At 39.0% G+C, this 18,353-nt stretch overlaps 1 protein-coding gene across 1 annotated transcript in view; it reads right to left on the bottom strand.

Annotated features, from left to right (window-relative positions):
* LOC132160236 (uncharacterized) overlaps positions 1-17,631 on the bottom strand; it is a 193,432-nt gene extending 175,801 nt beyond the window's left edge. The window contains exons 1-2 of the mRNA XM_059569971.1: positions 17,491-17,631; positions 10,882-11,217 (exon numbers count right to left, since the gene is read on the bottom strand). Coding sequence (XP_059425954.1) covers positions 10,882-11,217; positions 17,491-17,536 — 382 coding nt within the window. The 5' untranslated portion in view covers positions 17,537-17,631. The remainder of the gene's footprint in view (positions 1-10,881; positions 11,218-17,490) is intronic.
* Between the last annotated feature and the right edge of the window lie 722 nt (positions 17,632-18,353).

Genomic DNA, 18,353 nt, shown 5'->3' with positions numbered 1-18,353 from the left:
ACTAATAGCCAAAAGCTGAAACCCGAGACTGTCCGTGGAAATGATTTTCATGCAAGGCGCGAACAAAAGCAACAATATCAGGAAAAGTACTACAATAGGTCTGCAAAACCACTCACACCTACGGGCTGGAGACCGAATATCCGAATTCAGGAATCGGGCAGATGGAATCCTGCTGTAGTCATTCAACCTGCTGACACCTTCAGGTCTTACCATGTACATACTGCAGGAGGCCAAGTCTTCCGCAGGAATCGTCGTCACCTTTTGCAAGATAAGGCACAGCCTATTACTGCCGAGCCTGAAATCTGTTCAAGCGCTCTGCACACAGTACCCACGGAGCAACCAGAGCAGACATACAAGAATAACACTGATTCTGTTGCTCCACATTATGTCACCAGATCAGGACATGAAGTGAAACCAAGAGTCGTCCTTGATCTATAATTGTAAAGGGTGTAGACGGATCGCTGCCCTATAAAAAAAAAAAATATATATATATATATATATATATATATATATATATATATATATATATATGTTGTCAGGAGAAATCAGGCTGGATTCAGGTGCGGGTAAACTCAAGGCTTTATTCACAAAGCGGAGACAGAGAAGAAAGAGTCACGTTCCACAGGTTTCACTCGCAGTGACAGGATGAACAGCAGATGAGTCACGTTACATAGGTCTCACTTGCAGTGACAGGATGAACAGCAGATGAGTCACGTTACATAGGTTTCACTCGCAGTGACAGGATGAATAGCAGATGAGTCACGTTTCACAGGTTTCACTCGCAGTGACAGGATGAATAGCAGATGAGTCACGTTTCACAGGATTCACTCGCAGTGACAGGATGAACAGCAGATGAGTCACGTTTCACAGGATTCACTCGCAGTGACAGGATGAACAGCAGATGAGTCACGTTTCACAGGATTCACTCGCAGTGACAGGATGAATAGCAGATGAGTCACGTTACTCAGGCTTCCCTCGCAGTGACAGGACGAACAGCTGAAGCTACTAGGAGCTATGGGCTTGTAAGAACTAGAGCAGAGAAATAAGCCAAACACACTGGAGCCTGAGGACAAGACACGACAGGGTGAGTACAAAGAACTGCTAGATGATCGGAGCTATTGGAACGAATAACAACAGTCTGACAATAGACAGAGAAACACAGGGAATAATAAAGGGGGAAAAATTAGAAGGACATAGAGAACAGGTGGCGAGCAATTACGGTTAACAACGGGGAACAAGGGAGGCGGGGAAAACACAAACAGGCAGACGTGGTGAGCTGTCAAACCATCCCAACACACACACACACACACACACACACACACACACACACACACACACCACACCAAAAAGACAGGTGATTAGCCCCGAGACCCGACATATATATATATATATATATATATATATATATATATATATATATATATATATATGTCACTACCAGTGATATAAGTATGTTATGTTTTTGTCATTCTGTACACTGTTGCATTGGTATGTTATACCTTAAGGAGTTGCATAGCTGCAATATTTTGTTCATTTACATAGTAGGTCAAATTTTAAAAGAAAGGGGATGTAATATTCAAGTTGTTGAATATAGATTTGTAATTCTGATGGGTTACGTAGTTCTTGCATATAGGCACTAGGGGGCGGTGGGTGAATAGGAGGTAATGCAATGTAGCAGCAGAAGAAAAAAGAATAAAAACAAGAGACCGCATGTTCAGAAGAAGTTCAGAGAGGAGTCCTGTCATCATTTATAAAAAATAATACAGGTTCTGCGCTCTGCTTCGTTCCCTTTCTTGAGATGATTAGACCTTGGTTCCTTGGGCCCCATTCAGCCAGTGTGTATTTGTTTATACACTTCAAGCATTGCTTCCCTCAACATGAGGGGCTATTTGGACGATTCTCATGGTAATTTAGCAGCGCTCCCCTTTTCCAAGAAGTGTTGCCTATGAGTGTGCTACTCTGAGCTCGGAGTTCTGAGTTGGTGAGTTGGTACTTAGTGTTTGCCATGATTCTGGCCTGCACTCCCCTCAGCATGGCGCCGTGGGTATACTGTTCCCCATAGCGCCCCCTAGAGAACACAGTTCGAAGTTCCCTTGAAAGGGACCGTCTCAGATTATGAATGTAACCATGGTTCCCTGAGTAGGGAACGAAACACTGCATCCTCCCATGCTTGGAACGCAAGTTTCAGATGAAGAAGTGAATGACGTGTGTTCCCGGTGCCTTTTTATAGTCTCGCCGGTAGTGACGTCAGAGGCTGTCGCCAGCCAACAAGTTGGTGTTTTTTCAGTTTATGCTTCAGACACGTGTCACCACAAAGTGTTCCCTATAGCGCCCCCTAGAGGACGTAACCTGAGAAGTTTTTTGGCCAGGTTTAAAGGAAAAGAGCACTTTTAAAATTCTTAATTACAGTTCTTTATGAACTGCAGGATTGCTTGTAATAAAGATTTAAATGCAAAAGTAAAGGCAGTAGAGCTGACTGTTTCTGTCAATGGAAAGTTTGAATGAAAAGTTGTTTATGTTTTGCTTTAACCACTTACTATATGAATCTAAAAGTAAATGCTAAATTAAAAAGCATACATTAATTGATGAATGATTGTATTACTGTACTATCTAAAAAAACGCATTTGAATTAACAATATTTAGATTTGAACTCTAGGTGATAAAAAGAAGGCTTTAAAAAGATCATTATCGGTGACTGGATCGGCAGATACTGCTTTCTGTGATCAGCCAACGGCTTAAAAAATCCTGATCGGATCACCTCTACCTTTTGGACAATTTCACAACATGATTTATCGACTGCCACAAATACTGCCTAAAAATACTTATTTTGTGCACTTTTACTGTACCAATATTTTACATTGGCCTTTGAGCTTTATTGCATGTGGGAAAAAAAGACTTACCTTGCCAAAGCACTGACAGAATCTGTTGAACTAGCGCTTTGTTGAACTTTGCACGCAACAATCAGAGGCAGTATTTGACAGCGCTCTGATCCAGTGGCATACAGGCATCGTCAGATTGACAGAACTGTAGTCTGATAATGTTGGGGATCCAGTGGAGGCATCAATCATATTTCAGGGTGGCTGGGGCACTCTTTATCACATCCCTGATAAAATGTAGCACCAGTTCATGCTCTGATTGCCGTTTTAGGTGACCGCCTAGCTTGTCTGTGCCTAGAAACAGTACTGCAAATTAATGCCTTTTATAATGGAAAGTAACATGCTTGTTTTTACATAGAAGTTATTACAAATAATGAACACCAGGGGGAGGTAGAGCACTAGATAAGAGAATTATGAGAATTAGCTAAAATTATGGAATGAAAACCTGATTGAGATAAACAAATAAAAGAACACATTTTTGGGTAAATGAATAAAGATGATATCATTTTGTCATATATCATGTTGGTGATGGTAATTAGAGGACAAACACAAAGCGATTTTTTTTTTAATGATGCATGTATCTTTAAGCTACGGTAAACACTGATCCTTCAATAACCTGATGGGCCGTGTGAATCATGCAATAAGAAATTAAATATAGGATCTGTTGTGATAGGATGGTTATTTGTAAAGTTTTGTGTTTAAATAGGCCAGGTGAGACAAACATAATGATATGCCTCTTTATTGTTCAAGTCCCTCTTTCCTTCACTAAGGGGCAGTAGTTAACCATATCACCACAGGATCCAAGTTTGCTTTAAAGGGATAGTTCACTCTCAAATTAAATTTTGATGTTTTAGCTTACCTCAAGGACATCCAAGATGTAGGTTTCTTTGTTTGCTCAGTATTTCCCATTTTGATATTTTTAGGTCAAACCGTTCTTGTCTGTGACTCACATAATGGATGTCTATGGTCACCACCTCAAATAGCATGCACAGAGGAGTCAAAATTAAACAATTCCCCATCATAAGTACACATTGATGACCTAAGACACGAAACGAGCGGTTTGTGTAAGAAAACGAACAGTATTTATATCGTTTTTACCTCTTGTACACAACCACGTCCAACTGATCTGAGTCCGCGAGTGCTTCCTGATGTGACGTGCGTGCGCGCTCGCTCTGGCTTAGTCTGCGCAAGCGCGGAAAGCCCCGGATGTGATGTCTCGCGCATGCACATCACTCATTGTTTACCACACGCTACGCCACCAATCTGCACTGTCTGAAATATAATGCAGTAATTGTAATAAATAAATTTGTTTAAAATGCACCCTATAATCGTTGCGTTTATAATAAAATACAACACATTACTCACTCTATTGACAGTGTGCCATTGGGTCCCTCTGGCATTGGACGTCGCCTCCAGTTTATACGTGGCAAACTAAACACAACGTGCAAAACGCTGGGTCTCAACAGTGGAGAAAACTCAGGATCTTAAGTCAGGCAGGCGTGTGATGTGATACTGTCAATGTCCTCGTCGTCGTCTTGTAGTTGTTCCATTCGTGACAACATATGCTCTCCACTTCTGTTGGCATCTCACAACACTTGCTACTAAAACACCACCAATTTTGAAGAGATCTCTGTCTCTGAGGCTTGAAGACGTGCTGCTGCAGCGGATCGCTCCTGAGTACTTGGTCTGTGTATTCTGTTTCAAATAAATATGGTTGTGAAAAAAATTCAACGTTGTCTATGGATATATTGAAATCGTTTTCCATTGCAATTTCCTGTACGTCTAAATATGTTTAGATCTTCACAGTGAAAGGTAATACTTCCGAAATCTGTGTAAACCATAGGCAGTAAGTGTAAACAATGAGTGATGTACACGCGCGAGAGATCGCTTCCGGCGCTTTCCGCGCTTGCGCAGACTAAGCCAGAGCGCGCGCGCGCACGTCACATCGGGAAGCACTAGCGCACTCAGATCAGTTGGACGCGGTTGTGTACAAGAGGTAAAAACAATATAAATACTGTTCGTTTTCTTACACAAACCGCTCGTTTCGTGTCTTAGGTCATCAATGTGTACTTACGATGGGGAATTGTTTAATTTTGACTCCTCTGTGCATGCTCTTTGAGGTGGTGACCATAGACATCCATTATGTGAGTCACAGACAAGAACGGTTGGACCTAAAAATATCAAAATGGGAAATACTGAGGAATCAGAGAAACCTACATCTTGGATGTCCTTGAGGTAAGCTAAAACATACCAAAATTTAATTTGAGAGTGAACTATCCCTTTACTGTTGACATTAAGCAGGGGGGCAGGGTTTCATATTTTTTTGAATCACCCCTGGGCGCCGCCATTGGCTAGCGGACTCCCACCTGCTGTTAGCATCCCATTGACTCCCATTCATTTTGGCGTCACTTTGACAGCGAATAACTTTACATCTGAGGCATTTAAAGACTCCATTTGTCCATTAATTATTTCTAAAGAAACACGAAAATGTATAAAAGGCTCCATTACCTTGTATCTTACGTTATGGTCCCGTAGAAGCAGTTTTTAAAAAAATAGACTAACGATTGCGTCATAACCAGCGACTCTCTGTCGCACAGTAGAGAAATTACCGTATGGACAGGAGGAGGAGCTCGCAGACAATCTTTTACTGTCTATGAGGCTATCGGGGGGATGTGGAGCCATAAAGTCAAGGGAGATCATTAATCAGAATACTTCCCAAAATTTGCTCTTGTTCACGCTCGCCTTCTCTGGAAGATTCGGTGGGTGATTCAGATTTCTCTTGGCACAGTGATTAGAAGACGTACAAGTTGCTCATGTGACATCTACGTCATCAAGCTCAGTTTGAGTCTGTGCAGTACGCCTGACCCCCAGGAAGTGCTTGCTTCTAATTGACTTCACTTGTCTCCGTTGAATCCAATGGGGTCGCTGTGTCCATTTCTTTTATTGTCTATGACATTAAAGAGGCTGTCTGTATATTCATGTCTGAGAGTGACACTCCTCCATGCAGCTCTGTGACATTCATCAACAGGATTTGATACAGTTGAAATGTTTGCAGTAAACAGAGCAGTTTAAGTGTTGGATCATATTACACTGGCATAGATCTGATAAAGTGCGACACTTTTGTGTCAAGCATTAAGACTGATTAGTCGCTAAGTGCAGTGAAATATCTGTCAGAGATGGCTGAAATAACTCTGTCTGAACAGCTGGTTGTAGACCAGTGCTGTGGTTAAGGGCTAAACCTGTGATGAAATCACAAAACAGCACAGTTATAACACCTGAAGCAGCAACCCTTGCTAGTCAAACTCCTCTCTAGGCTAGCACTACATAGGGTTAACCAACCCGTTCTCATCAATCTGCGTATAAATAACACGACTTTACACTTTCTAGTTGAGTGTAATGCATACGCCAAATGCCAATTTTGCGTGCATATGATATGCCAATCCTTCACATCAATTTTGGTGGAGAGCCAGGGCTTTCTCTGCTTGCCCTATAAAAAATAAAATGTAATTGACTTGTTTGGCATTGGTGGGAATGCCCACAAAAAAGTCATAACCGTTTATGCCGTGGGGGAAAACAAACCATTCGATTAATTAAAGTTGAGATGCAGCAGCATATTTTTGAGATTAGGAGGCTCTTATTTTGTAATTCCACATCAGACAGTCCTGAAACAACACGAAGGAAGTGCTTGTAATACCAAGTTTTAGACATTGTTCAAATAAATGCAAGCTAGAAAGAGAAGGAATAAATAAAGAGAGGCATTTTTTTTATGATGAAGTCAAGTAATTTAGAAAGAGATGAGTTTTCAGCTGTCAGGGATTCAACACTCAGATAGAGGTGTGAAGATCATTCCACCAGCCAGGAATGGTGAACGAGAATGTTCTGGAAAGTGATTTTAAGTCTCTCTGTGATGGTACCACGACGCGTCGCTCACTAGCAGATCTCAGACTTCTGGAGGGGATGTAGATTCATAATAGTGAGTGAATTTGTGGTTGCATTTTTTTTTTACAAATGGCTAGAAGACCTACTGGGGGTGGATGCCAACACCTGTTCACCCAACAGCAGGAACTTGCCATAGTGAACCTAGTCAGAGCAAACTATGCAATCAGTCTCCACCAGCTACAGCAACAAATACTTGCAGATAGACAAGTATTCAACAACATACATTGAGTAAGCATTACAACTATCAGACACATCTTGGTAAAGCACAACATGACCAGGAAGCAATTGTACAGGGTCCCATTTGAGAGGAATAGTGTCAGGGTCAAAGAACTTTGACATATGTACAGGTAAGTGTTTCAGTCGTTTACATTTACAATAAAGAATGGGTGCAGTCCAGTAACAGATGAATATGTACCACTGTATTAGTACCACAGAGATACATCCAGAAAGCTACACAGGTACCTGTGTGGTGGGGTGGGTCGGTTCTGTGTATGTAGTAGTGTGAGTCTGTGCTTTGAGTAAAGCCATCCACAAAATGTAATTTTTGTTACAGAGAATCTTGGACATGGATGGAGCTGCAGGATTTATATTGATGAGGCTGGATTCAACTTTAGCAAAAAACAGACGACGGGGATGTAATATATTTGGCCAAAGGGCAATTTTGCACGTCCCGGGAGAAATATCACATGTGTTCTGCCATAAGTCTTTGAGGCTTACTGCACCTTGATGCCAAACTGGTCCCTATAAATAAACACGTTATCACATTTCAAGATGCACTTCATGATGCAGTTGGACAGGATGGACCAGAGCAGCCCAGGTGGGTGTTGTGTGTTGTGTGTGTTGTGTTGTGTTGTGTGTCTGTGTGTTGCATGTGTGTTTTGTTGTGTGTGTGTGTGTGTGTGTGTGTGTGTGTGTTGTATTGTGTTGTGTTGTGTTGTGTTGGGTGTGTGTGTGTGTGTGTGTGTGTGTGTGTGTTGTGTTGTGTGTGTGTGTGTGTGTGTGTGTGTTGTATTGTGTTGTGTTGTGTTGTGTTGGGTGTGTGTGTGTGTGTGTGTGTGTGTGTTGTGTTGTGTTGTGTTGTGTGTGTGTGTGTGTGTGTGTGTGTTGTGTTGTGTGTGTGTGTGTGCGTGTGTGTGTGTTGTGTTGTGTTGTGTTGTGTGTGTGTGTGTGTGTGTGTTGCATATGTGTTGTGTTGTGTGTGTGTGTTTGTGTGTGTGTAGGTGTGTGTAGGCTACTGTAAGTGTTTGTATCTAACTGCTGTACAATCAGTTCAGTCGAGCGATCTGTTATCAGTTGTAGCGGTTTTAGTCGTAAAATAACAGAGCACTAGATGATGCTCTTGATAAATCAGAAATGAGTATTACTGTTAGACAAGTAAGATTATGAATGAATGATGACTAGTTCTTCTCTAGCATGTGCTCGAGGAGGACCGGTACACACCAGTACTTCTGTATTTTAGTCTTTAGTGAACAAACTCTTTTAGTGTAATGACACACAGCATCAGTGTCTGTGTGATTAGAAATGACACTTTACACTTTATAGAGTAAGAGGAGTCTGTCATTCATAATTTACAACAAAGGTGAAAGACTCTTTGAAAACAAGGGAATCTCATGAAGAGTGCTATGATTGATGATTGATGATGGAGAAGTTATATTGAAGAAACAGTTTTGTCAGTTTTCATGACTCAGCTTAAGTTATTAAAGGACAGCAGGATCTGCTTTTGCTTTCCTTAAAATTGCAATCACTGGTCTGCAAACTTATTCACTTAATATTTAAAGCAAACAGAAAACATGCAGAACAGAGTGCAAACAAACTACAGACACAGATTAGGACACAGTGTGTTTTCTTTTGTGTGTGTGTGTGTGTGTCATCATAATAACACACTGAGCAGCGTCTCAGACACGCATGAATGAGAACAAAGGCCAAGCTAAAAGTTCTGCATTCAAAGGTAGACATTTGTTCACATCCAAAGGCAGTCTTCTAGTCTTTTAAGATATGACAAGTGTTTATGATCATAATGAGCTGAGGCGTGAACTCTTTATCTCTGTGAGGTTTCGGAATGATATAATTCTGTTGTGATCTGAATATTTTGCCTTTATCCTCTCTGAATACATCTTTAATGTGACAGTATCTTAATGTTATTAATGAAAAAATGACTGTGTGAGCCTTTCCTGAAGTCCCATGTCAAAGTTTCTGTCAAGACATTTCAGAAGATGCGACAATAACTGAAAATGAAAAGGTATATTCATGTTTGATTTGCTCTTGAACTATGTTTGTGTGTGTGTGTGTGTTTACAAGTGTTTATAAGTGTTTGTGTTTAATTTAATCTGCTGTCAAAATGATATTATCTTCTGTCAAAATCAACCTAAAGCCAGACGACACACAAAACCTAACAAATACATTTAGGGTGAAATGAAAAGATGTTTTTACACTGACCACAGACCACAACTTTCACACACCATTTCATTGTTTTAGCTCAGCTGACACAGAATCAAACGCACAGGATTGTGGGACATCAGGCAGCAAATAATACACAATGATGCCTTCATAAATCTATCAGATTATACTCTATCAATAAATATTAATATTGAATTATTATTTGAATTCACAATAAAATATAGTTACTGTGTCAGTCATTTCTCTCTTGTTTAGAAGAAAGTCATTGACACTTGGTCCACTAGACTAGAGTTCAGAAACGAACTGGAAGAGCTTATAGAAAAGAGACATTATTGTGCCTAGACAGATTTTTATTTATGCATACATCACATATACATATAGTACATATATACATTGTACATATATACAGTAGATTGTACATAGATACACTGTGACTAATGCGGGTTACTTTCAAGTAGAGTTTATTTCCACATCAACACTTTACTGTCCTGAAGAAGCTGCTTCAGGTGTTCTGGCGTGAGCTCGAAGGTGGCGCTCCACATATTGTTAAACAACTCCTGAAATCACACCATTAGAAGAAATATCAGAACAAATACAGGTGTAGTCTTTCCCAAATAACGCTAGGAAGATTAATCACCCATTTACCTCCTTGTTTTAGACCAGAGTGTGGTTTAATGATGAGATATTGAAAAGAACTAAATATTCAATTTCTTCTGCTTTCAAGAGTTCAAACATACACCAGTGTGTTTCTCTTTCTCTGTCATATTAATCATAATCTGATCATCATTTTATATTTACACAATATGAAGTTATCTATTACTTTTCATTTGTATTATTTTTCTGCTACAGCAAGTGAAGGGTATGTGTCCAGCTCAGGGGTTTTAATTTAATTTCACAATGTTATTAGCTGTAAAATAGTAGGTTATACTTGCCATTTCGTCCTGAATTTCTGCAACAGCGACGATAAATCACAACACCAACAAACACCAGCAGCACCAGTCCCAGTCCCAGGATCAGACCCAGTCCCAGGATCAGACCCCAGTTCAGTCCAGTTTGATCTGCTTCTGTAGTCAGTGCTGTATGAAGTACATGAAAGTCATACTCAAGTAAAAGTGCAGATATCTTACAGAAAATGACTAAGCTAGAGCTTGAAATCACCGTTTAGAATATTACTTGAGTAAAAGTCTTAAAGTATGTGATATTTATTGTACTTAAGTCCAAAAAGTATTTTTTAAATCTCAAGTAAATGCAAAATGGTAAAAAAGCTAATAAATATAAGAAATGTTAATATAATAAATGTAAAAAAAAAATAGTCCAAATGTGAAATGAACACAGCCAGATGGTGACACCAAGTGACTGTTAATGAGTGAATCACTGAGATTCAACTGATTCATTCAAACTTTGATTCATTCAGTGTATCATTCATTCAATGTATCGGAGTAAAAGTTTACATTTTAATTAAGAAATGTAGTGGAGTAAAAGTAAAAGTAGGATGGAATATAAAAACTCAGATACTCCCCAAAAATACTGAAGTAGCTAGTGAAACAAAGATTTATTACTTCGTTACATCACATCACTGTCTGTGATGGACAAAGAGACGCTGTGTTTAGTGTCATACTACAATGACAGAAGAAGAGCTGTAAATGAACAATATCAATAATTTACTCACCAGAGACAGTAACACTGAACTGCTTGTATGACGTCTTTTTAGAGAAGCTGTTGATGATCTGTAGTTTATAAAGTCCAGTGAGTTCAGTGCTGATGTTGATGATGGTGAGAGATCCGGTCTGATTGTCTGTCTCCAGTCTGTCTCTGAGTCTCTCATCAGTGATCTCACATGATCCAGTCCCATCTGTGTTTCCCCTACAGTTAGCTATATTCCTGTCCTCAAACATCCAGATGATCTGATGATATTCCTCTACACCGCTGTGTAGAGTTACAGACTGTCCCAGCGCCGTCTTCACTTCTTCTGTCTTCATTTCATCTCTGCCAACACCAAACACTCCTGAAAACACAATCAATAAAAGCTGGCATTAAATACACAGTTTCACATGTTTTACATTAGCAAACTCAAAACTGTAAGCACTTTTCATACATGTATTTTAACACAGAAGAGTGGTTTATGTCGATGGACAGTTTGATATTGTAATCGTATTGTTCTTGACAGGTTTAAAGTCATCACATAATGAAACAGTCTGCATCTGTGTGTACCATGAGCTCTGACTGACCTGAGAAACATTTTCCTCAAGTAGTCTTTATATTTCAACAGTTATTGTCCTGTATTTCTGTCAGCTGCACCAGCCATGCCATTCATTATGAATAAATAATTATATAAGAGCCATTATGGTCTATTGTAATTCTCTTTTTTACCAGTGGGTGGAGTTTGGGCCTGAATGAGTATATAGGTACAGTAGATAAAGAGTAAGAGAAGGCAGGTGTGTAATTAGAGGGAAGCACAACATTTTTTGACCATGTCTGGAGGTGATTATGTGGAAGCATTCAATGTTATCATAAGTGCATTGTGCAGCAGAACTGTAGGTTAAAACGACAAACTACAACACCTCAAGTGACAAAATGATTGGTATTTATGTCACTATACATTATTTTACACCTTTGAGTCATTTCCCTTTCATGCACTGGCCAAAACTGGTCTGAATTAGTATTTGTTGAGACGTCTCTCTGAAACATCTGAAGCGGTTCTCAGTCAGTAAAGAAAACCTTACAGAGAAACTTTAAGAACAGAGAAAAAGTGGATTCACCTACAAACAACTGAAACAAAAGACCTTTTTTCTAGAGGTCACTTAAATTTTAGCTGTGCCATATGAATATTCAACCATTTAACCTGAAATGTTTCTTCTTATTATTATTCATATTATTATAGATTGCATCATCTTTACAAAGCAAACAAGGTACATAAACATATTCCAGAATTTAACAAAATCTTGTTCAGCCTTGGTTGAGCATAACCAAAAATTAAATAAAAACATCACAATAAAACAAGCAAACTATTACAAGAAATTAATAAAATACATCGAAAAATGTATAAAACAAAAATGGCTATTTTAAATAATTTATATATATGACATATTTGATTATTCTGCACATCCCAAACTTTCAATTATTCCTTCATCAGTGACCCGTTGTCACATTTGAGTCTCACACCGCCCGGAGGTCGTGGATCTCACTTTTACAAACTCTCCGGTCTGAACTTAGTCAGATTCACTACAAGGTTAACTTATACCTTCATAAGAAGCTTAACTTAAATCTTTAAATCGCTCGTCTACTGCTTGCTCCGAACAAAAATGTAGTTTGTTAGTTACTTGAGCACAACTTGCTAAGTCAGTGCTAGACAGAAATCAAAAGGTCTCTGAAGATGTTCCTGCTGCTCCATTCATTAATTACATAATTAAACAATAAGAATCCCATCAGAATTAAATTCAGCTCCAGTTCAGATAAATACTCTCGATCTAAGAGTGAGAGATGCACACCTGACGAAAGTTCGGCAAACAAATGTCAAAAGATTTATTTGTTAACTCAAAAGTTTACATAACCAAAGATCAAATCAAAGCAACAATTCAAACACAAAGCAAAGCCGCTCTCTCCCCTCGACGCGCCACAACCAAGCCCTCTTTATGGCCTCGCGCGCCGGCACACCCCATCAATTAAGCACTTAAGCAAATAAAGTTGCAATTAAAGTGCAATTAAGCAAAAAAAAACCTATCCAGTGATGAAATGTTTTTTGTGTTGTCAAATCTTGTGCGATATCCTAAACTGCAGAGATAATTACACAAGGCGTGCAGTACACGTCTGATTGGCGAACTAATGATTCATTTGAATCGATTCAATTTAATGAATGGTTTAAACAACTGACCTGTCCAACACTGAACCCACCAGACGTCTGAATTGGAGTAAAAAAACAAATCTGTAACACTTTACAATAATGTTCTATTTATGAAACTATTTAACCACATTATTTAACATTTACTATTACTAAACTGCACTTCTACAACATTGTTAATTTCAACATTTAGGCTATAGCCTTCATTGTTGAAATCAAAAGTTGTACAGTATTTTTTAACATAGTTAATGCACTGTGAAGTAACATTACCAAACAATGAACAGCTGATAAACAAAGATAAACTAAGATGAACAAAGATTAATAAATATAGTAACAAAAGTATTGTGGTAAGATCCTGTTAGTTAATATGTTAACAATTCAAACCATATCCTAAAGTTACAAACAAATAATTTACTCTAATTTAAATAATACTCTGATGTTTAAATCATTTAAAATGAGAATGTAAGTGTGCTCACCCCATTTTTGTTTGTAAGAAAAAATTAGATTAGATTTCATATCGCAATATATATCGCAGAAAAATTAAATCACAATGACATTTTTCCCAATATCGTGCAGCACTCGTATGGGTCACCGTACGTGGCTGTATGACATGTCACCACACCCTTCAGACAGGTTCCATTGGTCTGTGTATCCATGACAACCAGAGATCTGGGGCCAGCTGCATGAACTCACTCATGTTAGGACTGTGTCTTCAGAACTGGTTTGACGAGAAGGGAGATCTCTGGTCTGCAGTTATACCCACTTGGGTTTGACCAACTAGCAGCTGTGAAGGGGAAATCTTACTTTCCCAGTACAAATAAGACCGATCTATTAATGCATTTGCTCGCATTGTCAAGAAATCAGCCCCACCATGCAAACAGACTGGCACAAGATAAAACCACATTTTCCTTCAGGGAATGCTCAAAGGAATAATGCAGACTGTAATCACGCCGACAACGAAGCATATCGTCAAGCAGTGGAAACACTGTGTCAGTGGATCAAGACTGACTTTCCAGTCAGAGTGAACACCACCAAAATCACGCAGAAGAGCAGAGGACAAAGACTGGCTCAGATTGAACTAGATGTTTGCTTTTACTGGTGCAGAGGGGACATAAAAATGTCACTGTGCACATTTGATCAACCAAACAGCGGCTGGACCAGAGAAAGCTGAGGCAGACTGACAAAAGAGACTTTCACAGCAGAAGCTGTAGAAGAAGGCGGAGTCGGGAGCAAAGTCCACCAAGGCCACACAGCACAAACAGATAAGTCTGAAACACACACAGTTTCTCTAAAGCTCACTGCAATGAAGAAAGTATGCTTGCTCATATTTCCGCTCTTAGCAATGAAGAAAAATGCTTGCTTTAATATATGATCACATTGGAAGATTAGAAAATGATATAAATCTTCTCTCGACAAGAACAGGCACATATAGTCATCCGAATAAATTAGCTTATAAACAAATGCCACAGATTAGATTATGGGTTAATGGAGTTGAAAGGGCTGGCAACTCAGTAAATAGAATTGATGAAATAGATCCAATTCCAAAATTAAGTGGAAATTCAGTTTGGTCTACGACTGCATCTGGTTACACTGTCAGAGAAAACTTCACTGTACCATTGAGATGTGAGGATTAGAATGGCATGAACTTTAAGCATTGTTTACTACTGTCAGAAAACTGCCTTCAGAATTTGTTAGAAAGAGATTTCATGTGAAACTGGGAAGTGGCCCAGTGCCAAATTCAATCTTTAGACACAATCCAACAATCGCAGTTGTGTATTTACCAGTGTAAGCGGAAAGATGATGAATTATGTGAAAAGCTTGTCAAGGTTGCAAAAGACCGTTTCACCTAATCCTGAATTATGTCTTTCTCTGATTCACATTGCTCAGCACATATATCATTGGGAAAAGATTACATTTTTGAACAAAAATTGTTTCATAGAAACAACATACCTGAAATGGTTAATCGAGATGTAAAATAGATGTGCTGTTTCTGATGATTTGAGAAATGAACAGCAAATGTTGTTAGATGTTGTTTGATTCTCTTCCACGTGTTTCATTGTCCAAAAAGAACAATGACCATAGGGAAGACATTGGTTTACTGTATATGTACAAATGTGTATTTTTCATGTGAATTGGGTGAAGACAGTAGATGGTAATGTTGAATACAATCCAACACTGTCTGCATCTGAATGTGCGCACACCTAATTTGTTGCTAAAGCTGTACACACAGTCTGTGTGATTGATGACATAATGACAACAACACACTCCTTTCTCTTAACAGAGGAAGTAGAGACACACCCAGTGCCCAAAGAAGTCTCTAAAACACTTTGGGCTTTATCTAAATTTGACATGGGGCTGGTTAAAAATTGTGAACCAGTTCAAGTCACTCCAAAGTCTGATTACAGACGCTGTAAAACTCTATGTCCTCTAAAGAGAGAGGCAACTGAAGGTATATCACAAGTTTTTGATTTATTAAAAGCAGCTGGGGTAATTGCGTTCACCTATTTTCCCTGTTAAAAAGATAAAACATGCAAACAAGATACTGTCAAACTTTTTAAACTTAAGCCAGTTTGTCAATACTGAAGTTTGTAAAAAGGGAGGTGACATTTTTTAGGTCATCACAAAAAATGGCAAATCTTAATCTGAGAAACTAAAAGAGACAATTCAAAAGATTCTAAAGCCTATCACGAAAAAGCAACTAATGTCATTTTTGGGCATGTGTTCGTATTGTCGAACGTTCATTCCAAATTATGTTAATGAAGAATCGCCCCTGAGCGCTTTGGCTCATGGGTAGGGCTTGAAGCTCCATGACAAACTGACCTGGATTCAAGAAGCAGAGAAAGCATTTAAGAATATATTATTACTACGAACATCACCAACACTGGGACTCCCAGACCTGTTGATGAGAGAATGGGTTTCTGACTTCTGTTCTGTTACAGGATCATGGGGGAGACCTGTGGCCTATTTTTCATGCCAAATTGCCTGAGAGCTGCTGCATCTTCAGAAAAAGCTATTTTAGCTCAAATGGAAATTGTGGGGTACTCTGATGTGACTTTGCTCATGCCACACACTGTCTCCGTGATCCTGTTGGAACAGAAAATATCCCATTTGTCAAAGGCCAGGTGTCTCAGGTACAATGCATTTCTTTTAGAAATGCCAAACATCACAATTAAAAGATGCACAGTGTTAAGCCACACTGCTCCCTACGAAGCAGGATGGGAAAGAACATGATTGTGTTGCCACATTTGAACAGGTCTGTACTGATTTCCTCTGCTTTAAATATGCTATTATTTCTATGGTTATGGTTTGTAATTGCACTATGGTTCGTTCGTGAACAAATCTTTAAGCTGAACGAATCGTTCCCGTTCAGGTAATCCATGCACTGACTCATATTTCTCGTTCACTGAAGTTACTCCTCCACAGCAGCACGCGAGCACGGCGTTATTAGCAGTGCACGCGCAGCTCGTGAACAGCTCTGACTTTGAAGTGTTTCATCCTGTCAAAGAGTTACTCGAGATGTGACGGAGCATGTGATTTGTTGAATGTAGTGAACGAATACGATCTTCTCGTAGGTGAAAGAGTTGAATGAACTGATACATAGCTCGTTCGTGAATGAAATGAATGAGTAGCTATACCGAGTCAGTCAGACAAGCATGTAAATCTCGATCAGCAATCAGCAGAAAGAGCAGTTATAGATGCACGCTTGTTTTCATATTTAGCATACAGAACATAACTCCACGTTTAATCCCCGATTAAACCTTGTGCTTTGTTTATCTGAACAATTTATTTAAACTATTTAATGCGATCATGCACACACTTTAATAAAGCCAAATCAGTTTTTGTTACAAGTATAAATACGTTCGTTGACTTAAGACACATAAGACACTCTTTTTCGCCACCTGCTGGCGTATTTGTGTAATATGAAGAAAAAAATGATCACTTAAGGAATCCGTGAACGAATTTGGTGAACGAACTGAAAATAAACGAATCTCTTGAAAGAATAAAAATGTACACCACTAAATTCCATGCAACATAAATGGATTTTTAAAAATGTAGTTTTTAGTGAACCCGCCCCAACCCGCCCCGCAATAAAGTGCCAATTTCTTAACCCGCCCCGACCCGGGTTACCGGCGCGCCCCTCGGTTTATGAGACGACCCGCGCATCACTAAACGGCATGGCTGCTGTACAGCTGATTCACAGCGCACCTGTCAGACCAGTTCTTCTGCTTAAAGCCTGTTGGTCCAGAGTGGATCCATGACATCCAGAGCTCAGGCTCGTGCCTTCACACTCAGTCTAATAAGCGGAAAAAACGTGTGGCTTGTTTTTCGCAATTCATTCAATGACTTCTCAATCATGTAGACACTTACTTAAAGTCTGAACGTGAGGCGATAACTGAAGACATATCACTCACAAGAACTGGAGAAACACTTATTACCTACCTTTAGTGAGAAATATCCAAAGACAGACGATCAACTCGCTTCGCATTGTGTTTTAAAGGTAACGATCCCCACTGAACAGAAGAGGATTTGTCTAATCAACAGAAAGGACAGCGTTGAGATTGAGAATGACCGAGATGAAGCTGTGTGCTGCAGTGGATGCTAGACTGAGCTGAGGAAAGTTCAGTCGTCTACTAAAGCCCCTCCTACACTGAACATGAGGAGAGGAGGGACGGACAGATAACAGTCCTCACTGAATCAAACTGTCTTACAGCAGTCAGCTGTCTGTTTTTACAAAATACCACATCTGTGAATCAATTGATTAAACACAGTAGTCAGGTGTGCAGACACTGAGGTGTTATAGTTCTTACAATATCTAAACTTCACACACAAACATACAACATACAAAACATGTATGTATTATAAACCCTACACAAGCATTCATTATATATATATATATATATATATATATATATATATATATATATATATATATATATTACTGTAATGTAAAGATAACATAAATATAAACTATGTAACTATGTGGAGTATAAGCAGTAGAGAGAGTTATTTTATGAAAGCAAACACTGTATAATGCTATAATGTTGTAGCTAATAGTTTTAAGGTTATTTTGTTTTATGATTAAAAAAAAGTGTTTGAGTGTTTTTAATGTGTAAACCGCTGTGCCAAGCTGAAAGCTGGTCAGGAGAACTGTGTGAAGAGTTTTGTAAAATGACCTAATTACTGAAAAATGTGTAGTAGTGATTGTAAAAAAAACAAAAAAACCTGTACTAGCTGAAATCACTTTAACAATGTAAGTGACACACTGACTAGTGATGTAAACATTAGCACTTGGCTATGAGTTC

This window comes from Carassius carassius, chromosome 16, assembly GCF_963082965.1.
Source record: "Carassius carassius chromosome 16, fCarCar2.1, whole genome shotgun sequence".
NCBI lineage: Eukaryota > Metazoa > Chordata > Actinopteri > Cypriniformes > Cyprinidae > Carassius > Carassius carassius.
This window is presented reverse-complemented; position numbering and strand designations above follow the sequence as displayed.